The sequence below is a fragment of the Rhinolophus sinicus genome, chromosome 16 (assembly GCF_057876585.1).
Source record: "Rhinolophus sinicus isolate RSI-liver-muscle chromosome 16, RSI-T2T, whole genome shotgun sequence".
NCBI lineage: Eukaryota > Metazoa > Chordata > Mammalia > Chiroptera > Rhinolophidae > Rhinolophus > Rhinolophus sinicus.
Window position 1 is genome coordinate 74,884,297 of NC_142516.1, and position 23,398 is coordinate 74,907,694.

General features: G+C 39.0%; 1 protein-coding gene across 5 annotated transcripts; it reads right to left on the minus strand.

Annotated features, from left to right (window-relative positions):
* Positions 1-3,342: 3,342 nt before the first annotated feature.
* LOC109439483 (zinc finger protein 175-like) lies at positions 3,343-22,935 on the minus strand. Of its 5 annotated transcripts, none has more exons than XM_019719798.3 (6): positions 22,771-22,929; positions 21,103-21,314; positions 18,156-18,188; positions 17,185-17,333; positions 15,487-15,619; positions 3,343-4,324 (listed from the first exon to the last, which is right to left on the minus strand). In XM_019719798.3, exons 2-5 carry the CDS (start codon positions 21,222-21,224, stop codon positions 15,603-15,605), a joined length of 321 nt encoding a protein of 106 aa, XP_019575357.3. In that variant the 5' UTR covers positions 21,225-21,314; positions 22,771-22,929; the 3' UTR covers positions 3,343-4,324; positions 15,487-15,602. The 5 variants fall into 5 exon arrangements, with proteins under 5 accessions (XP_019575357.3, XP_019575358.3, XP_019575356.2 ...); XM_019719799.3 differs by having other exon boundaries at positions 21,103-21,256; positions 22,766-22,929; XM_019719797.3 differs by having other exon boundaries at positions 22,766-22,929.
* Positions 22,936-23,398: the final 463 nt, after the last annotated feature.

The following is a 23,398-nucleotide window of genomic DNA, read 5'->3' on the forward strand; positions in this document are numbered from 1 at the left end:
AGAGCTTCCCTTGTGGCCAGGCATGATCAGCAACTTAATGAATTTAACAACCTATATAGAAAAAGCATACAATGATGGAAAGTGTGATGTAGGGAAGAATGTCACACGGATTGGTGACACTTAGGAGACTGGATTATATAAACTCTGGCAACAAGGTAGGCAGCATAAATACATCTGATGAGGCAACAGGAGTTCATATTGGACAGTCACTAATATAACAGTAATTTAAATTTCATACATTGTTATATATGAAACCCTACATTTATAAGCCATATGTTATTTTGTGAATCGAGAGCACAAAATGTAAAAATGAACTCTAATTAGGAATAACAATAACCAAGCGACTAAAGAGCAAGACTCTAGTTTTGGGGATTGTTATTAGATCATGAGAATATGAAAAGACTGAGTAAAAAGAAAAACTAAAATGTCAGAAAGTGTGGAAAGAGCAGTATGAGGATGACCGTGACGAGCAATCAGCACTTTGAAGTGATTTCATGGTTATGTTATGAGAGTAGGTAGCAGAACAAAATAATTATGCAAGAAGTGGAAAAATAAGGATTTCTGAGTTGTAAGAGAAAAATTTCGTCTTCATTTGGTCATTTTGACAATAAAGACACCATAACACTAAGGTACGGCTGTCCTCAAGGTGGGATGAGGTCATCAGGATGAGATAAAAAGGGTTGAATTATGGAGATGGGTGACACAAGCATGGAGGGAGTTACTGACCAAGAAGAAGAGCAGATAGAGAGGACAGAGCTGAGAGGCAGAAAAATTCGGAGGAGAAAAAGACTGGGAATCAAACTTTATTCACTCAAATATCCACTGTGTGCCTATTCCTATTCCTTATTGTGATTGAGGTACTAGGGACACATTATACCAGGCCAACGACATGTGACTAAGCACTCAGGGAAGCACAGACAAAAGTAGGATCAAATCCAAGGAGGGACTAAGCTCGGGAATCATGATTAGTACCGTCACAGGAAGTAGAGAATGTTTGCGGGAGAGGAATAGGCCTCTGAAATTTTCAAATAGGACACGTAAGTGGAGATTTTGGAATATGACTTCAGAAGTAAGAAGAGGAGCTGATGAGTGCTTAGGGGGAAAATATAAGATGGGTATAGATGGACTGACTGCTGGACAGAAGAGAGCTGCTATAAACAGTGCATCGTTGAAGGACATAGTTAGAAAGTGATGACAAGATCTGAATTCTTCATAGAAATAACATATTTGTGAGGAATGTATGTAGAAAGTAACTCCCACTCATTACTCTGTCCCTTCCTAGCTGTTAGAACATGGAAACCAAAACAAAGACACAAATCCCTTTTTTACAAATCCACTCCGAATTGAGTTTTGTGGTGGGGTGTAAAGCTGGGGTTTTCACATAAATGGCTTTTGCAGCTTTCTGCACTGTCACCCTGTTCATAAATCAGTTCTTGTTAGAGCATGCATTTGTATCTGAGCTCTGTACTGTGTTTCAAAGGTCTATAATTATTCCCATGCCAGTAGTATTCGGTACCAGTTACAGCAGATTCACAATTTAGCATCTGATAGAAAAGATCCTACGCCATCCTGTTCTTCAAGTATGTTTATCCAAATGGGCGAGCACTCAGAATTTTAAAGTAGTATTCCATTCTATGAAGATGATATTAATATATTCTTTTACTTCAGTTTTATTTTATGTTGCTCAAAGTTTTTCAAAATTTCTATATTTGTGCAGCTGTATATCTACAGCTGTGTGCTGTGCACTGTGACTTCTTATAAAATGCTTTCTCCCTTTTTTCGAACGTAGGACATCTACTCTATGCATTTCATTTAATTCTTTCTATTCCAAGAACCATGTTTTGGCTTTTACTTAATTTATACCATTATGGCTTTCCAATTAATCAAGTGAGATTAAAAAAACAACAACAACAACTTCTGTTTTGCTTATGTCTTCTCAAAATTCCTTGTTGTTGAAACTTTCCCTTATGCAATGCTATACCCATTCCCCAAAAGTTGTGTGCATGAAAGGTTTAATTCACCAGTTTGGGGTTTTCTCATCCTGCATATTCCAAAATGATTGTTCTCTGACCAACTCTTGGGGGATAACTGGTAAGCCCAGGGAACATCCTGCCTGATAAGAAAGAGTGTGTTTACATACCTGGGGGCTGGTGCCACACCAGATAGTTCAGGCTCACACTGGGATTTATGGTTGGGGCCTTGGGCCTTACTGGAGGGGCTACATCCTGAGTAAACAGATCAGTCACGCAGGTGCTATGGCCCTATATGACCGACCCCCGATAAAAACCTTGGACACCAAAGCTTGGGTAAATTTCTCTGCTTGACAATACTTCATGTGTGCTGTCATACATCGCTGCTGGCAGAATTAAGCATTTTCCATACAACTCCACCGGGAGAAGAAAATAAGAAGTTTGCATCAAGTCTGTTTTGGATTCTGTGCTTCGTGACTTTTACCTTTACTGATTTTATCTGTATCCTTTTGCTATAATAAACTGTAAGGTTTAATACAGTAGTTTGTTGAGTTCCTACAGACCTCTTGACACAGGTTCACAAATATATTTTCTACTTTTATAATAATAATTTTCAGGTACCCCTTCATGAAATAGATTATTCAAACATATATTTTTAACTTACAGATGGGGTATTTTTCTCTCATACTATCTATGATTTCTAGTGTTATTAAATTATGTTAAATTACCATTGCAAACTTAATAGTTTTCTTCTAACCCAAAATATATTTGTTTTGTTACTCCAGTAACTCTTCAGAGAAGGTTTACACTATATATTCAGAGTACAGAGCTTAGAAAACCCTTATCAATATGCATTAGATTCATGTCAGAAAATATGCTATTAATATCTAGAGGAGAGGTCAACAAACTTTATAGGCACAGCATATTATGGTGAATACTTCAGGCATTACAGGCCGTATTATCTCAGGCACAACTATTCAGCCATTTTGTTGTACCAAAAAACCAGCCATAACAAACACGCAAACAAATAACTATGTTCCAAAAAACCTGTTATTTACAAAAACAAGTAGCTAGCTGGATTTAGGTCAAGGAACATAACTTACCACCTCATGTTCTAGAATCTCGGTTGTGGTCCACTGTATCTTGTATGAAATCAGAGTAGTATACATAGGTCTATTATATCCAATGCTTGCTGTTTTTCCTTGTATCTCTTGCAGTTTTTAATGAATTTTCATGATAAATTAATTGGCACACAAGTATCTGCAGCCTCTGCACCTCCTTTTTAAATTATATTCTTTAGCTTTATTAAGGTGTCCTTTGATTACTGTACGGATCTTAATCTGAATCGAAACCGTGTGCAATAGTTATATAAATTCAGCCTGAATGACGTGTTTTTTTTTTTTAATCAAGTTTATTGGGGTGACAATTGTTAATAAAGCTACATAGATTTCAGGTGAACAATTCTGTATTACATCATCTATAAATCCCATTGTGCGTTCACCATCCAGAGTCAGTTCTCCTTCCATCACCACATATTTGAGCCTGAATGACTTTATGTACATTCTCTGGACATTACACATTTCATATTTTAAACATTCAAAATTATTTTCAGGTACATCTCTTTCTTATAATCTCATACCATTTCCTCTTAATAAGTGACTTTAACACATTGACACTGATGTGATAGTTACATCTCTTACTTTATGATGTGCTATTTACATCTTAATATTCACATGTTGTTTTTTAAATAAAAATGCTTTTCAGTGATATGTCTGTTTTCTTTGTATTATCATGGTGTTTTTCTTCTAATAATGAGAAAGGTTGTATTTTTGCATTTATAGCAGCACATTTAGAGGAGTTACATTTCTCATTTACAAATCTTCCATAATTCGTATTTATTTATTAATTATACAATACATAGTTTTTTCAACTACCCAACCAGTGATCAAATTAATGTATCACTTCTCTCCATTTTCCCTTATTTTAAACTTCTATTTTAGTTGATATTATAATATACCCATACACCTGACTTTATACTAGTTAAATATAAATTGATTGATTTGTCAGGTAGAAATGATATACTGTGTTACCTAATTGAAAAAATGAAAACAATTACTTTGTATCCCTTATGTTACACTCCCCATACCCACATGTTTTTGGATCTATTCATTTCTAAACTTCCAAAGGTGCCCTTTGTTTAACTGATCCCGTTTTGGATTTAATTTTCAAGAAATACTGTCTACCTGTTTTCCAAAACTGACAGGGATAACTCCCATTTAGAAATTTGTCCTCTAATTACAATGGGTCTTCTTCTTCCAGCTTCAAGATCACTTCTGGTCTTATACAGTAATACCCTGTAAATGGAAAATAATTTAGGAAATTGGTTTACTGCAAGGACTTTGATGATTCTAAATGTGAAAGAAGGTGCAGTTTTAAGAGTGGCACAGTAATGATACTCACTAGACCCTTCTTTGGGGAGGCGAAAAACAAAATTATTTTCAGATGCTCAAAAAGATCTCCTTAAAACCTTAAATCTCAAGCTCAAATGACATTAAATTCTAATAAATCTCCACGTTTATAGCTACAGTGAGAAAAAGCGATGGAGATCCCTTCAATCTTTGAATAGTTACAAATTAGTGGACACAAGTGGTGAAACTACACAGGGATAGGCAATTACGAGAAAGATTTAGTATGAAGAATCGCCAAAGCACACACAGAAGTAGGAAGTTTTTGCTTCCAGAGTGGAGAGGGAAAAAGGGTCCTCGAAGATTACTATTCAGAAACAGCAAAGGGCAGAAGACAGTGGAGTGATATATTCTAACTACTCAAAGAAAAGGACTATCAGCCAAGAATCCAGGAAAATGATCTGTCAAAGATAAAGGCCAAATAAAAATATTTCCAGAAGAACAAAAACTGAGAGTTTCTTGCTAGCAGACCCACCTCACAAAATACACTACAGAAAGTTCTCTTGACTGATTTAAAAAGTAACTGCATAAAACAATGAGAACATGTGTGCAATGTTAGGTTTCTAACACACACAGATGTATTTTTATATTTCCCAATAAAATCATAAAAAGGTAGGTGGGAGTCAAGCTATACTAGACCAAGGAAATAAAACCAAATGGTAACTCAAATACACAGTAAAAAAATGATGAGAAAAAAATTAACAATACATAGACATATATAACACATGTAACAAAAATTAACATAGTAACCTGTCTGTCCATCTCTAAAATTAAGTTAAGATAAACTTGATGTAGATTGTGGCAAGTGCAGGTGTACAGTAGTATCTCGGTTTTCGAATGTCTCCACTGACGAACATTTCGGTTTACAAACGCCGTAAACACAGAGGTAAATAATTCGGTTCTTGAACATGCCTCAGGAATCAAACATGTCATGCGGCTTCCGCTGAGTGCAAGATCCTGAGGCGTAGCTGTCGGCTGTTGAGGTCTGAGCATCTGTGCAACATGGAGGTGATATTTGGGCTTATCTGGTGACTGTGTGCAATCAATCTGTGCTCATCTATCTCTGGAGCACTCTTGCAACCAATTTGTTTTTGTGAGTGTGTGGAACCCAGTGCATAAATCTGTGTTCAGGTAATCTCAGGAGCTCTCTTGTAACCGATTTGTTTTTCTGACTGTGTGCAATCAATCTGTGTTCATGTCATCTCAGGAGCCCTCCGCCCTTGCTGTGAGAAATGGATAAAATCTGCAAAGCCAACAGAATCATTAACAAAACAACAATAGGGGTGAAGAAGGAAATTATTTCCAAACATGAAAGTGGTGTCTGTGTATGTGATGTGGGCCCCAAATTCCCATCTGCATAAGATAGGTAGTTTGGGAACCTTCAATCAACTCCCCATCACTCCTCACTGGGACACAAGTAAGAGCAGTTAACATTCAACTCCATCAACCAAGAACAGGAGGACAAGAGCAAGGAGAGAGCAAGGCAGTGGGCACCTGGTGGAGGGCCCAGTTCATCCAAAGTTGGAGCCATTTCCACCCATACCCACCTGCCTGTGCTCTGCCAGCTCTGCTAAGCAGACTCAATCGTACAATGGAGCCTGGGCACTGCTGGCCGGAGACCTTGGTCGAGGGAGGACTTTGGGAAAATCTCAGAAGTAGAACAATTCCTGGGTCATGGTGGGTCACTGAGGAAGATCCCTACACAATGGGTGGAGAGCTAGGGAAAATGCCTGAACAAAGGAATCCACACTCTGAGCATTGAACATGAGCTGTGGAGAAAACTGTCCGAGAACCACAAAGTCCCCAGGCACCTGGCTGTGAAATGGGGGTGGCCTGCCTCTGGATGAAGGATAGAGCGTTACCAGTGTCTGAAACGCGGGGGAATGGGAGACAGAGGAGCGTGCCTGGCTAGGATGTTCACGGGGAGCCGCTGCGGGAGACAAGCCTGGACCATCAGGTGGACCTGGCCAGAGGGCTTTGGAATTCGGGCTGAGACGGACGCAGCTCAGCGCAATCCGGGGAAACCTGAGAACAAACAGTAGGTTACACAGGGCAGTGCTGCCTGCGCACTGTGTGGAGGAAGAAGGGACAATTCCTCCTTCACCCCTTTGCCACTCTGACTCCCAAAGATTGAGCGTCACTGTCTGGAAACATGGGCCAATTGTTTCTTTAGCCGGCTGACAGAGCCACAGGCTTCTTGACGTCCCTGCCGGCCTGCCCCTGCTCTCCACACCGACTCCAGGGTCTTCTGAGAGGCTTCCCAGCCCTAGAGATGTTATCTCTGGCCCTAGGAGCCTTGCCACCCTCCCCATGACCAGTGTCCCCAGCCACACCTTTTCAGAAGTAGCGCTTCCGGCTGAGACGGGCCAGCTGCCAACCAGGGCAAGCAGGGAGCCAGATGTGACATCCCCTGAGAAAACCAATGGAGACCTGGAACAGACAGGGACTGCTTGTATTTTCCAAACATCAGAGCTTGGCCATTTTGATTTATTGAGCTTCATAAATGTCATGCCAGGACGGCTATCATGTCCAGCGTCTGCTGAAGAGAAGGCCCACGCGCATCCAACGACCTGGATTCAGGCACAGGACATACCCTCGGTGTCCTGTCAGCTCTCAGAAGGCAGGCGCTGTCTCCTCCGCCGCCACAAGTCGTCACCACTGCCTCTACCGACGCTTCCTCCACTGATCACATTTTCTTTTTCTTTTTCTATTTGGAGACATCTGTTTCAATTTTTCGTTTCCTCTCTCTTTGTATATGTCCAGGTTTTGGGTGTTTTCTTAGTGATTCCGAGGATACGAAAAACTTCATTATTCACATATTGGGGTTTTCAGGAGAGAGCCGGGTAGGCACACAACACAGTCTGAATATAATTTGAAGGAAGGAGCAAGTGGTCCTGGATTTTACTGTGACATCAGAGAATGGAGCCAGAGTGAGAGTTGCTATTTATAACTAAGAAGTTATAAGAAGCCAGGATTTGTGTGGTTTAAACGGCCTCATTCATGCCAAGCACGGAAGGTGCAGACTTTATGATTATTTTGCCTAGATGTGGGGCAGAGAGGGCAGAGGACATGAGGTTTGTCAGCTGTCAGAGCTAGACATCAAAAATGTAGACAGACTATTTACTACGGAAACCTCAAAAAGAATAAGCCCAAAGAAATTCACACCAAGACACAAAATAGACATTAAAAAATGAAGGAAAAAATTGTGAAAGCAGCAAAACGATAGCAATCTTAACTATAGGGGAAAAACAATTGGGTCAACAGTCACATCACACAAAAAAACCACAGAGGATATAAGAAAGTGGCACAATTATTCAAGTGCTAAAAACTGTTCACCCAAAATTGGATTTGCACTGAAAATTATCCTCAGGAATGAAGTGTAAATCAAGACATTCTCAGAGGAAGCAAAATTTAGACAATTTATCACCAGCAGGACTATCCTAAAAGAATGGCTACAAAAATTCTCCTTATAGATTGAAAATGTTTAGGGATCTTAAACTGTCAGGGGAAAAGAAAGAACAAGAGAAGAGGTAAAAAAATATATCTCTTATCCATGGGAGATACATTCCAAGATCTCCTGGTGGGTGCCTGAAACTGCGGACACTACAAAACCCTGTAGATACTATGTTCTTCCTATACATATATACACATCATAAAGTTTAATTTATAAATTAGGAACAGTAATAGAGTAACAACAATAACTAACAATGAAATACAAGAATTATAACAATATACTGTAATTAAAGTTATGAGAATGTGGTCTCTCTCTCCAGGCAAACTAGCACAAATTTTTTTTTCCTCCTCCACAATTTCACAGACAGTAGATTTCTTCGTAACGTACATCGTAGCAACTTCAGCATATGATTTTTTCCCCTTAAGTCAAGAACATTTATCTTTTCACTGAAAGAAAGCACTTTACGGCTTCTGTTTGGCATATCCGAATTGCCAGCACCACTACTCTTGGGCTTTGGGCCCATTATGAAGTAAAATAAGGATTACTTGCACAAAAGCACTGCAATGCCCTGACAGTCGATCTCATAACCGAGATGGCTACTAAGTGATAAATGGTAGCATACTCAGTGTGGAGACACTAGACACAGGATGACTTATGTCCCACATGGAACAGCCCAGGATTTCATTACACTACTCAGGAAAATGCACAAGTTAAAACTTATGATTGTAATTGTTTATTTCTGCAATTTTTGCATGTATGATTTTAGAACCTCAGTTGACCCCAAGTAACCGAAACCATGGTAAGCAAAACCATAGATGAGGAAATACTACTATCAATGCAATAGGAATTCCTTCTCTTATGTGTTCTAAACTTTCATAGTGGAAACATTGTAACTGTCTGATATAGTTCTTAGTATATACAGAGTAAACATTTCAGTAAGTTATATTATAAATGAGGAAAGGTAAAAGGAGGTACACTTCACTCAAACTAATAAAATGTGAACCTTAGCATCCTCTGATGACTTATACAAAATGGAATTCCTAGGGAAACCACTACAAAGAACTATGCAGAAGAAACTCCTTCAAAACACTACAGGCAGATCAAAATGGAACGCTAAAAAATTTTCAAGAACTAACAGAAAGGAAAAAAAAAACAGAAGAAAATAAAAAACAGCAGACTTAAGCCCCAACATATCAATAATTACATCAAATGCAAGCCATCTAAAGACAATGTTTAAAAGACAACCAAAAGAATGTAAAAACAATCTGACTTTATACTGTCTATAAGAAACTCACTTCAAAGTAACGATGTAGGGAAATTTAAAAGTCATAGACCAGATAAAGGCATACCATATACACATTAAAAAAAAAAAGCTGAAGGTCTGTATTACTATCAGATAAAGGAGACGGCACAGAAAAGAATATAAAGAGAGACACAGAAGGACATTACATAATGATTAAGGAACAATCCCAAAAAAATGATGTGGCAATAAGAAATGTGTATACAATAACAACAGAGAATCCACGTATATGAAGTAAAAACTAAGAGAATTAAAAAGAGAAATAGATAAATCCATAATTATGGTAAGAACCGTCAACAACCCCTTCTACCAACTGATACAACTACACAGAAAATAAGCAGATACACAACTTAACAAAACCATCAACCAACATGCTCTCATAGACATTTACAGAAAACACCATGCAGTAACAACAGAGCACATACACTTTTCGAGTGTCTATAGAATATGTACCGCAATAGGCGATATCCTGGGCCATTAAAAAAAAAAGTTTAATAGAAACGAAATAGAGTGTGTTCTATGACCACAGTGAACTCAAACTAAAAACCAGCGATAGAAAGTTATAAAAAAATCACCCAGATGCCTCAAAGTACGGCACACCCAAGGGGCAGTTTGGGCAGACACCAAAGCCCTGCTGAGGCAGATTCTGCTCTTAGGATCAGCCCCTGCACCACAACTTCTCCACTATGGTCATAGCCAGTCCTCACAACCAAAGAGCCTGAGGGTCATTCCCTTTCACTGACCTGCAAATAGGTACCAAGGTCAGCTACAAGAGGAGGGCACACACAACCCACACAACGGCACTACTGGAGTGCGTGGCTCAGATGACTAGAAAGACTGCGCCGCTGAACCCCACAGCTCACCTACGATACAAGGACACCCATACTAATATCCGGAGACATAGCAGCCCTGCCTAGTACATAGAAACAAATATAGACAGGCAGCCCAAATGAGGAGACAAAGAGCTATGTCCCAAATAAAAGAAAAGAACTAACAAAAAAGTAAAGACTACCAATCTACCCGAATCAGAGTTCCAAACACCGATTATAACAATGCTCAGTCACCTCAGGGAGAACTTCCACAATGAGATAGAAAGCATAAAAATGGAGACAGAAAACGTGAAAAAGAATCAGTCAGAAATAAAGAATACAATAACGGAAATGAAGAATACATTAAAGGGAATCACCAATATATTAGATAAAGCGGAGGATCGATGTAGAACCAGTAATGTAGAAGACAAGGTAGCAGAAAACACTCCATCAGAACAGCAGAAAGAAAAAAGAATCAAAAAAATTGAGGAGAGTTTAAGGGACCTCATGGACAACAAGAAGTGTACCAACATTTGCATTATAGGGATACCAGAAGGAGAAGAGAGTAATCAATTGAAAACCTACTTGAAAAAAATAATCACACAGAATTACGTTAACCTCGGAAAAATAAAGTAGATATGTAAGTCCATGAAGCACAGAGAGCCCCAAACCAGATGAACCCAAATAGGCCGACACCAAGACACATCATAATTAAAATGCCAAATCTTAAGGACAAAGAGAGAATTCTAAAAGCAGCAAGAGGAAAGCACTTACTTACCTACAAGGGAACCCCTGTAAGACTGTCAGAGGATTCTTAAAAGAAACTTTGCAGGGCAGAACGGATTGGCAGGAAATATTCAAAGTGATGAAAATCAAGGAGGCACAACCACGATTACCCTACCCAGCAATATCTTCTAAATATCATTTAGAATCAATGGACAGATAAAGAGCTTCACAGACAAGAATAAGCTAAAGGAGCTCATCACCACCAAACCAGTATTACAAGGAATCTTAGAAGGACTTCCTTAAGACAAAAAATAAAATAAAAAGTATGCATAGTAAAGTGGCAATAATTAGATAACTAGCTACAGTTACTTTCAATGTAAATGCACTCAATGCTCCAATCAAAACACAAGGGGATAAATGGATAAGAAAACAAAACCCCTACATATGCTGCCTACAAGAGATGCACTTCACATCAAAAGACATACACAGAATTAAAGGGATGGAAAAAGATATTTCATAAAAATGGAAACAAACAAAGAGCTAGGTAGAAATATTCATACAAAGTACATTTTAAAACAAACGCTATAACAGTAGAGAAAAAAGGATCTAGTAATCACATCTCCGCGTATTTATGCAAACAAACCCAAAATGCTACTTCAAGGGGAGGTACTCATCCATATGTTCACTGCAGCATTATTTACATAAGCCAAGATAAGAAGGCCACCTGGGTGTCTCTGAATGGATGAATGCATAACGAAGGGGTACATATATACAATGAAATATTACTTAGCTGTAAAAAGAAGAAATCTGGCCATCTGAGACACCGTAGATGGACCTATAGGGTACTGTGCTGACGTAATACGTCAGAAAGCGAAAGACAAGTGTCATATGATTTCACTTAGAAGTGGGTCTAAAGATCAAAGTAAATAAATGAAACAGAACCAAACTTATAGATACAGAGAACATGTCGATGGTTGACAGATGGAAGGGGGTTGGGGGTGGGTGAGGGTATGGGATTAACAAGTACAAATTGGTTGTTACACAGTAGTCATGAAGATGTAGGAGACAAGATAAGGAATACAGAGAATAATATTGTAATAACTAAATATGGTGTCATATGCGTACTAGATAAATCCAGGTTACACATGGGAGGGGGACTGCTCGCAGGATGAAAAAGGTGAAGGAATCAAGACATACAAACAGGTACTTATAAAATAGTTATGGGGATTTAAAAAGTAGGAAATATATTTGATAATATGGTAAAAACAGGTGGTACTAGTCAGGGGGATCACTTCCTACATTATATAAATGTCTAACCACTATGCAGTACACTTCCAACTAATATAACATAATACTGAATTCCAACACTAATGAAAAACTTAAAAAGGGGGGAAGGTCAATAATATTGTGATACCATGGTACAATGTCAGATGGTGGCGGGACATATCATAGTGATCACTTCTTCAGCATAGGGAATATAATGAATAATGTGGTAATAACTCTGTATAGGGCTAGGTGAGTACTGTTCAACAAGAGTCATGTATACCTGAAACTAAAATAATATTGTATGCTAGCCATATTTTTATAAAAATCTTAAATATATATATATATTTAACATCATATTTAACAGTGAAAGGGAACGCTTTCCTTCTAACAGTGAGAACAAGGCAGAGACAACAGTGCCTATTATCACCACTCTTATTCAACATAGCAATCTTAAAGGCATTATGCTAAGTAAAATAAGGCAGATACAGAAAAATAAATAGGGAATAAATCGACTTATATTTACCTAGAGTACTCAAATTCACACAGACAGAAAGTAGAGCACAGGTTAATAAAGGGGGAGAACGAATGGGGAGTGAGTGTGCAATAGGTACCTTCACTTAGAAAGAAGAAAAAGTTCCGGAGATAAATGGTGGTGAGGGAAGCACAACAAAGTGAGCATATTAAATGCTACAGAACTCTCTATATAAAAATAGGGACAATGGTAAATTTAGGTTATGTATATTTTATCAAAATAAAAAAAAAAGAAAAATAAATAACTAACCCAAATTGTATCATATCTAATAATAAAAATTATTCACTCTTAATGAAAACCTTCACAGAAAGAAAACTCCAGGGACAGAACATTCAGTGGTAGAGGAGGCATACCTCAGTGATAAGAGAACATGACTGCATAATGCTTCAATGGTAAATTCTACTAAATATTTAAGGAAGAAATAATACCAAAATCTATGCAATGTCGTCTAGTACATACTAGAAAGGGTTGAACTAACTTTATAAGTATTACCAAGATATCAAGTCCTTCAGACGCTAATCTACAAATATCCTTTTAATATACAGCTGCAAAAATTCTTAAAATGTTAGTGATCCAAATACAGGAATACCAAATCAATAATATAGTATCAACAACTGGGGTTCAGCCCAGGAATTCAAGGTTGGTTGAACATTCAAAAATCACCATAATTCACAAAATTAATTGAATAAAAAAGGAAAAACCATGGGACTATCTCGATAAATAAAGAACACCTTACAAATTCAATGACGATGATTATCAACGAAGAAAAACAAAAAACCTTTCAGGAGACTAGACAACTTCCTCAAACGGATAAAGGGGAGCTTTAAAAACAATTAATTTAGTTAATTATGTCATGGTGAACTGTGAATGCTTTCCCTCGATGTTTAGAAAAAAGGCATGAATATCTTCTCTAACCACTTGTATTCCATGTTATATTGGTGGCCCTAGCCAGTAACTAAAAAAAAAGAAATGAAAGGCATAGAGTTTAAAAGTGAAGAAATAACACATCTTTCATTCACGGATAACATAATTGTGCATATAAAACATCTTTCGGAATCTCCAAAAGATCTGCTAGAATAAGTAAGAATCACAAAGTTATAAAACACAATGAATGTAAATAAATCTATTGGATTTCCATATACTTCCAACAAACAATTGGAAATTGAACTTGTAAATTATATACCATTTATAGCATCATCAATTTCAAAAAATATACCTAGCAAAATATGTGTAAAAGATACACACTGAAAGCTACAAATCCAACAAAAAAATAAAGACCTAAATAAAAGGTAGAGATATACTATCACTTTAATGGATCAGAAGATTCAATATTATTAAGATATAAGTCCTTCTCAGACCATTCAAAAGAGTGAAGATTATTCTCAGAATGGCAAGGAAACCTCTTAAAGAAATTGACTAGAAATTCTAAAAATTACATGGAAATGACATAGAATGTATAATAATCAAAACAATTTTCAAACGAAAAACATTATGGAGAACTGAATCATCTTTACTTGAAAAATTTCCACAAAAATACATAATAAAGAAGGCACATTACATAACCAAGAACGATTGAACAGAATAGAGTCCAGGTATAGAACTACAGATATATGATCAATTTGTTTTTGACAAAGAAGCCAAGGCAGTTCACTGGAAAAATATTAATCCTTCCAGCAAACTCTGTCAACATAACTAGACACATATGGGAAAAGTGAACCACAATGTAGTCACACAACAGCCTAGCCAACTGTCCCCCCGTGTCTTTCCTTAAGGAAAGAAGAGTCTGTGAGACTGTGCCTTTCTGGGTCTTGGTTCCATCCTTATGTTTACACCTTATGTCTCTCTGTCTGGTCCCCAAAAGAAGGTTTGCAGCCAAAGACGGGTAAGATATCTCACAGGAGATACAACCTAAGCCAGGCGGAACCGAGTGGGGACCCCCAATGAACTGCCTTAGAAAAATATGGGAAGGGGCCTTGCCTCCCCTTCCCCATGCCTGGGAAAAGCTGTTGCCGGCTCTGCCTTTTCCCTGGCACCTGTTTGTGAGAGAAGTTACAAAAACAATAAAGATCAGTTCTCTCCACTTAGCTCAACGTAACTGTTACAAAATAAGAGACTTGACCCTGAGAAGGTACACATACCTTAATTAAGACATTGTGGGACCTTGTGCTTCAGGTGTTGACTAACAAGGGGTGACTGAGATAAATATTTTTCTGTTATGATGTGTGAGTTTCAGAGACCGTGTAAGAAACAATGTTGCTGTTTCTTGTTTTTGCATACCTATTCAATAAAAACCCCCAGTCGGCCATATTCTGGGCTCCAGTCCTCTGAGACTGAGAGACCCCTGGCCTTCGGAGAGATTTAACTGCATTAAGTCTCTGTTTGTTACTTTCTTAAAAACTTAACCCAAACCGCCCCTTCTCGCATCCTCACTGTCCGTGTTGCGCTGGATGTGACACAACAACACCTATTTCACAGCACATAAAAAAATTCACTGGTAGTGAATCAGAAACCTACATGTAAAATTATAAAAATTCTTCAAGAAAACACAGAAGGGAATTTTAGTGACCTTGGATTAGGCAAAAATTTCTTTAAAAAGACACAGAAACCATGAAATATGAAAGAAAAACCAACGATACCTTAAAAAACAACTAAAAAAATGCTGCTCTTCCAAGACACTGTTAAGAAAAAACAACAAGCAACAGATAGGCAGAAAACTTAGCAAAATATTTATCGAATCATGGTATTGGATCTAGATTATATAAAGAACTCTGTCAATTCAAAGGAACTCTTTAAAAAAAATAATCTGAGAAAATGGAACAGACTTCAACAAACAAATATATGCATGGCCAAAAAGTACATGAAAATATAACATATTCAACTTCATTAATCATTAGGAAAATACAAATTAAAACCAGTAAGTTACAAGACATTCACTCGAATCTTAAAAAGCAAAGTAACAGCTACCTTGTCAGCACACAGTGAGAAGTTGGCAGCCTGGAAGCCTAGAAGTGGGTCTCCACAACACATGGAGCCTACTGGGGCCATGATCCTGGACATCCAGCCTCCACAACTGTGAGAAGTCAACGTTTGTTGTTTACTAAAAACAAAAACAGAAAAGCACAGTGACCTCCAATCCCACATGTTGGTGAGAATGTAGGGCAACCAAAACTGTCAGACACTGCTAATGGGCATGCAAACCGGCACAGACACTTGGGAAACATTTGGCAGGTTCCTATAAAGTAACCAAAGAACAGTAATATCATAGTTCGGAATATTTACACAAGAGAAATGAAAACAAATGTCTGAACAAAACTGGTACTTAAATGGACGTTGCAGCTCTATTCCTAACAGCACAAATAAGGAAAACCCTACGTATCTATCAAGTAGTATAAGGATTACAAATTGTGGTGTACACATTCAAAGAAATGCTACTTAGGAATAAAAAGAATGGTGAGATACACAAAAACATACATGAATCTCAAAAGCTAAATGAAACAAAGATATGGAAATAAATTTTCTGTTCATAATTTGGAAGAATCAACAGATGTACAATGGGCATATCACCCAAAGCAATATATGGATTTAATGTAATCTCCACCAAATCCCAATGGTATTTTTTTAAAGAACTACAACAAAAAAATCAACAGAGTTATATGGAACCACCAAAGAGACTGATTAGCCAAAGCAATCCTGACGGAAAAAAACAAAGCCAGACGGATCACACCCAATGACTTCAGATTATACTACAAAAAGACGATAATCGAAACAGTACGTTATTGGTAGAAAAACAGACACACAGACCAATGGAACAGAAATGAGAGCTCAGAAAATAAACCCACATTTATGGACAAATAATTTTCAACAAAGGCAACAAAATCATACAAAGGAGCAAAGAAAGCCTCTTTAATAAATGGCGCTGGGAGAACTGGAAAGCCACATGAAAAGAATGAAAGTACATTGTGATTTGTCACCATACACCAAAATTCATGCTAAGCAAAGTAAGTTAGACAGAAAATGTCGAGAACCAAATGATTTCACTCATATGTGGTATATAAAACTGAAAGCAAAAACAAACAAGACAAACAAACAAAAGCTCATAAACAACAGTATGGTGGTTACCAGACGGAAAGGTGGGTTAGAAAAGCATAAACGGGGACATAAATGGGGACAGGTGGAGATTTGACTTTGGGTGGTGAACACACAAAGCAATATACAAAGGATGTATTATAGACATGTACAATTGAAACCTGTATCATTTTTTAAAGCAATGTAAGCACAATTTAATAAATTAGAAGAGCTAAGAAAAAGACGCAAGAAAAAAAGAGTAAATATTCTAAGATGTACATAAAATTCTAGAAAGATAAAACTATTGCAAGAGAAAGTGTATCACTGGTTGACAGGAGCCAGGTAGAGGGATGGGAGGAGAAAAATGACTGAAAAGCACTACAAGGAAATTTTTTCATGTGACAAAAATATTTCATATCATTAATTTGGTGGTGGACATCAAATACAGACACTTCCAAAACTAATCAAATTATACAATGAACATTACTGACTTAATTTCTGTTAATTATATCCCAATAAAAGTAATTTTAATATTAAGAAACAGAGCGGGAAATGGCATTGCATTCTGGAGGGAGTCAGGTGGTCAGGTCTGCTCACCCACGGAGACGAGGTGGCTGTAGATCTCCAGCATCACATCTCTGTAGAGGGCCCTCTGAGCAGGGCCCAGGTGCTGCCACTCCTCCTGGGTGAACTCCACAGTCACGTCCTTGAAGGACACTGAGGCCCGTAACAGCACATTTCTTACTCTATCACAAGGGTTCAGAAGCAGGTAACATGACAAATACATTTGAGAACTAGTTTCTATCAGAATTACTGTTTAGAATTTAAAACAAAATGTTATAAATTAAGCCTATGATGGCCCTCTCATTGTCTTACACTGTGAGGGTACTCACATAATTGGCACAAATAGCATTCTAATGCCCGCATGTATTTGTATTTATTTCTAAATTATATACACAGACTGTCAGTTAATATACTAATCATAAAGTTTAGTGACTTGTATTTTAGATACAGTTTTATAACTAGGCTTCCTGTCATCTTTTCCTGTGCCCTAGTGAACTGTCCTGAGCACTCTCTAGGGTACACACACCCCCTTTAAGTCCCTGCTGGGATAACAGGAAACCAAGGAAGAGACACCAGTCAGATTTTTCTTTCAGCAGCAATGGTCTGCAAGAGTGGAGAAAGTTTTACTTAGGAAAATAGAGGAGACCAATTTAAGGACCTCGAGGGCATTACGCAAAGTGAAATAAGTCAGAGAAATATCTTATGATTTCTCGAAGGAAGGACGAAGAATTAAGTTCGCGAATTGTTACAACAATGTTGCTACCCGTTTTTGATATCAGAGGGGTTGTTCATTATGAATTTGTACCACCTGGACAAATAGTTAACCAAGTTTACTATTTGGAAGTGCTGAAAAGGCTGCGTGAAAACAGTTCGATCACCTGAACTTTCTTCCAACAATTCATGACTCTTCCATCACAACAAGGCACCAGCTCACACGGGACTGTCTGTGAGAGAGTTTTGAGCCAGTAAACAGAAAATTGTATTGGAGCACCCTCCCTACTCACCTGGTCTGGGCCCCAATGACTTCTTTCTTTACCCTAAGATAAAGGAAATGTTGAAAACAAGACATTTTGATGATATTCAGGACATAAGTGTAATATTACAACAGCTCTGATGTCATTCCAGAAAAAGAGTTCCAAAATTGCTTTGAAGGGTGAACTAGGCGCATAGCTTCCCAAGGGGAGTACTTCAAAGGTGACCATAGTGACATTCAGCAATGAGCTATGTAGCACTTTTTCTAGGATGAGTTTGCGAACTTAGTTGTCATTCTTGTATTGGTGGCAAGCACGAAGAAACAAAAAACACATCAGTGGTTGCCAGAGGCCAAGGAAGAGGGGTGTGAGAAATGGGAGAACTTTTTTTTGTTTTCTTAGTTTACTATACTGAATTTGAAAAATACAGAGCGATGACCTTTATTAAGGTAAATCAATGGGGAAGAAAAACGGGAAACAGATCCCTATAAGACAACAGAAAAAATTTTGATTATTACATTTCTGTATACCTGTACCTAGAGAAGCCGCATGAGCAACTGGGTAAATGCTGATGACACTGCTAGGTAAGGGAAAACATATATACAGATGCCCAGAATTCCGTTGGTTCAACTTACACTTTTTTGCAATTATGATGCTGTGAACTTGATACAGCTACTAGTTACATGAGATATTTATTACAAAATTAGCTCTGTGTTAGATGATTGTCCCCAACTGGAGGGTAACGTAACTGTTCTATGCTGATGAAGGGAGACTAGGCTAAACTATGATGGTCAGTAGGTTAGCTATACTAACTCCATTTCTGACTTACGGTATTTTCCACTTACAAAGGGTTTATCAGGATGTAACCCCATCTTAAGCAGAGGAGCATCTCGACATATGGGTCTCTACTACTGGTTCCCGGCACAGAGCTCCTAAAACGCTTATAAATTCCTAAGTGACAGGAGCACCGGGAGCATCTTTTGTTTTAATGAGGTGACTGTGGGTGGGCTCCAGGATGGGCACTGGTCACCAGAAAGACCAAGCCATAATCGGAAGCTTGGAATTTTCAGCCCTGCCTCCCACGTCTCCACAGAGAAGAGAGAGACTGAAAATAAAGTTAATAATTGATCACACCTATATGATGACTCCTCCATAAAAACCCCAATAGTATGTATTTGGAGAGCTTCTGGGTTGGTGAACATAACAGCCATGCATAAGGAGAAGGATGCACCCCAATGCTATAGGGACAGAAGCTGCTGTGCTCAGGACCCTCTCAGAGCTCAACCTATGTATCTCTTCATTTGGCTCTTCATATGTATCCTGTACCATGTCCTTTAATAAACCGGTAAATGCCTTTCCCTGAGTTTGCTGAGCTGCTCCAGCAAAATAATGAAAGCCAAGGAGGGGTCATGGAAACCTCAGATGTATAGCCCTCAGGTCAGAAGCACAGGTTACAACTGGGACTTGCAGTTGGTACCTGAAGTGGGGTAGGACCAGACCTTTACCTGTGGGATCTCATGCTATCTCCAGGTAGATGGTGTCAGATGAATTAAATTGTGGGATGCCCGGCTGCAGTTACAGACACTTCCTTGGTGGGGAACAGACCCACACATTGGGTGACCAGAAGTATCAAAGTAAAGTATTCTGTGAAAGTAGTTAAGGAGACATACAGGAGGGAAGACTACTGGGTTTCTCTAACTCAGCCATACACTGAGATTAGAACATAAGCAAGGGAATGGGCAGAGGGTCACAGTGAGGCAGATGTTCTTCATTTGTACTCACAATATCTATCAGTACACAAATGTAATTATACACTGCAGTGGTGGGCACATGACTCTGGAACATAAATGCGACGCCTTAAATTGGTGTATAGCACCACTGCAATCACACACAAAATCAGAGCACATTTTAAAGACAGAAAGGTAGATTCTAAAACTCTTCAGAAGAGGTAAAGGATTTACATTACCCAATACAATTATGAAAACACAAATAGGTTGGGAGATTCACAATACTGATTTTAAGACTTATTTTAAAGCAACAGTAATCAAGGCAGTATGTTATTAGCAAAAGGATTGACACACATCAACAGAAGATAATACTGACTCAATAACAGAACCACAAATAACATAAAACCAAATGATTCTCAACAAAGGGGCCAAAGCAATTCAATGGAGAAGACATATTCTTTTCAACAAATGTTGGAATATCAAACTTGTAAGAGTAAATAACCTTGTTCTACACCTTGCGTCATAAAAGTTAACCAAAAGATCACAGACTTTGTGACCTTGGTTGAGGAAGATCTTTTTACATATGATGAAAAAATCCTAACTAATGAAAGAAAAAGATTAAAAATTCTGAAAATTTCATTGATTAAACACTTCTGCTCTTTGAAAGATACATGTTGAGAGAAAAACATGGCAGAGGACTATGATCTTTAATAAACCGATGTGGTACTGAAAATCTTCACACAACGATCCCCCGCAAACAACACGCAATTTTTATCAAATAAAATACAGGGGGAAAAACATTACACATAGGGGGAAAAAAAGTCATTCTTTTCATGAGGCTAATATAAGTGTAACATCAAAACTCGATAGAAACACGGGAAAAGGAAATGACAGCCTCACCTAAATGTGAGACATACTTATTTGTAACTACAAGCAGAAAGATCCCAGCCAACTCATCAGCAAGTAGGATGTATACAGAAAAACAACAATGAATTAATAATAGAAAATTCACTTTGTTACTCACAGTATTGGACATACAGGATAAGGCATTGCTCTTTCACTAAAATTAATATGAAATACTCAGGCTGTATCACTTAACTTTTTCCCAGTAACACTGCTTACATCTCCAAGGAGAAAACCCATAGTAAGCCCAGTAAAAGGAGTATGAAGACTTTAAGAATGTTTCACTTTAATTTTAATTGGGCTACAGTTTTTCAAAAGGTCCTTTTCGTGAGATATTTTTGGTGACTTACCTGTAAGAAAGTGAACTGCAGTTGTTTTCCAGCTGGCTCTGTAACAAATTCCCTTGCCAAGTCACTGAGCCTCTCTGGTCTAATTTCTTTAAAGCTTTCAAGAGACATAAGTAGATCAGCATGGAAACCCTTCGGGAGCCATCGTTTTGGGATTCTGTGAGGTCAGGACAAGTCAATAATGTCACATGGGCACATGTGAGAGCAGCACAGTACTGTAAAGAGTGAAGAGATGGGGGGAGGGGGCCATTGAGCAACAGTGAAGATAGAATTTCCACCCTGTATCTGGTTAACTCTTACCCCCGACCTCACCCTCACAAGCTCTCCCATAAAGTGGACATCCCTGGGGAGCATACCCAGGGCCACCCCAGCTCACCCTCTCTCAAAACTGACCCAAATCCTCCAGTCACACCACAGTGTGGTGGCTACAGTACGTGACAATATCTCAAATCCAGGCAGAGGGGCAAGAAATTCTGACCGGGCAAATGTAGTCCGTTCTGCTTCCTGTGTTCTTTTGCCTCAGCTCTGAAGCTCTGGTGAGGAGAGTAAGAACAGGGCTATTCTCCTCCAGGGAACATTCCTGTTCCTGGAGCCCTTCTGATTCCTACATCACAGGAGCTGCTTTGTTCTAAATAAATGTTTCCCCAAATCTGGGACCTGGCTCTGGGAAACAAATTCACTTTAGGGCAACAAACCTGGCACTGTTGGAATTGTATAATTTCAGACTTAAAACACAGACTACCTGCCAGTACAGGAAAACCTAGGAACCTCTGTCTGACCTAAGGATGCTGATGAGACACCAGAAATCTGCAATACATCGGCCAGTGCTGTGAGTCCATTCACATTCACTTCCAACTTTGTCCCTGGACATTTAGGGACATGTCACCCTGTTAAGTGTTGTGAAGGGTGTAATAATGATTTTAGGTGCGACATTTAGAGGAATCTTGAGATTTAAACCATACCTGCTACTTATTCGGAGCTCCCTCACCGCGAGCTTGTATCCTAAGCATACAGCTCCATCAGCCTCAGTCTCAGTAGCTTTCTGTTATCCTAATGCGGATGGTTATGCCTACCTCATATACTGGATGCGAGGTTTACATAAGCCACCCACTGACTAGAAAGAAATAGTATCTTCTGAATATAATTGAAGGTGTCATTTACTCAGTTGGCTATTTGCTTTATAGGCGAGAACTTCTCTCTCAGAACGCCAGTTTCCCGATGGAGAAGCGGACTCTGACACATCTTCCTTCTGTCGCCCCTGCCTACAGGTGACAGAGCTGGACTTTACCTGGTAGTTTTAGCTCCAGAGTTTGTCTCTCACGCAAATTCACCGGTTGCGCTTTCTGGCTCTCAGGGTCCCATTATAAACTCGCTTTCCCCTCCTGCCCCTGGCAACTGGGTTTTATCCCACCCGGCGGCTGGAGGGGCCTAACACAAGGTCCTGGCACCGGGCACCTGCTCCTGACGGGGCTCAGTCCCATCTGCGCCCCGGGAACCCGAAGGGCAGGGGTCCCCCCAACAGATACCGGCGGGCTCTGCACTGAAGACCCCGCCTGGGGGGATTCCCGGGACCTCCCGCCCCCTCCTCCACAGACACAAGGCCCCTCGCGCTTCATGCTGGTCTCCAGGTCTGTGCCCAGATTCCCCATCACCCCCACGCTCTCACTTTACATGAGAATTCTCAGCGCCCACGCGGAAGACGAGATCCACTAAATGCTCCCGCGTGACCGAGGACCGAGCGGAAGCAGGGAGGCTGGACTAGAGCTGTACAGGAGCCGACAGTGCCTAGAAGACCCGTTCCCAGGGCCCTGCACGGCCGCCAGTTCCATAGACTACATTTCCCAGAAAACACCGCTGTCGCTTATATTTGCGAGTTAGCAATCTTCCCACTTCTTTACGTGGTTGCTAGGAGGTTGCCCTTGATCTTCTCTCTTGCCCTGGGTTGTCTCGGGATCCCCAAACGTAGGGGTTGAACGTGAAGTTCATCGCCACATACAATGTGCAGTCTATGAAAAAAATCCTGATTGAAAGCGCAACAGCAGTTAAAGACATTGGTTACAATTGGGGACACTTGAATGTGCAGTGGGTTCCCCTTAAGCGTAAAAATATTGAAAAACATAGGAAAACATACTTGCTTTATAAAGCCACTCAAAGTAATGTACTTAGATTTGAAATTATATCTTTGTAAATTTATTTCACAAATTTTCAGGATAAGCCATTAAACAAAACAATATGGCAAAATTATAAGTCGTTTCCATAGAGGTAATGGGTGTAGATAAATGCGTGTTGTATGGTTTTC

Coding starts and splice junctions, on each gene's coding strand:
- LOC109439483 (XM_019719798.3), bottom strand. CDS start 21,224: ATGCTGATCTACTTATGTCTCTTGAAAGCTTTAAAGAAATTAGACCAG. Junction 18,189..21,102: donor TGCAGTTCACTTTCTTACAG/GTAAGTCACCAA, acceptor CCTTTATCTTAG/GGTAAAGAAAGAAGTCATTG. Junction 17,334..18,155: donor GTCATTGGGGCCCAGACCAG/GTGAGTAGGGAG, acceptor CCCTTGTGATAG/AGTAAGAAATGTGCTGTTAC.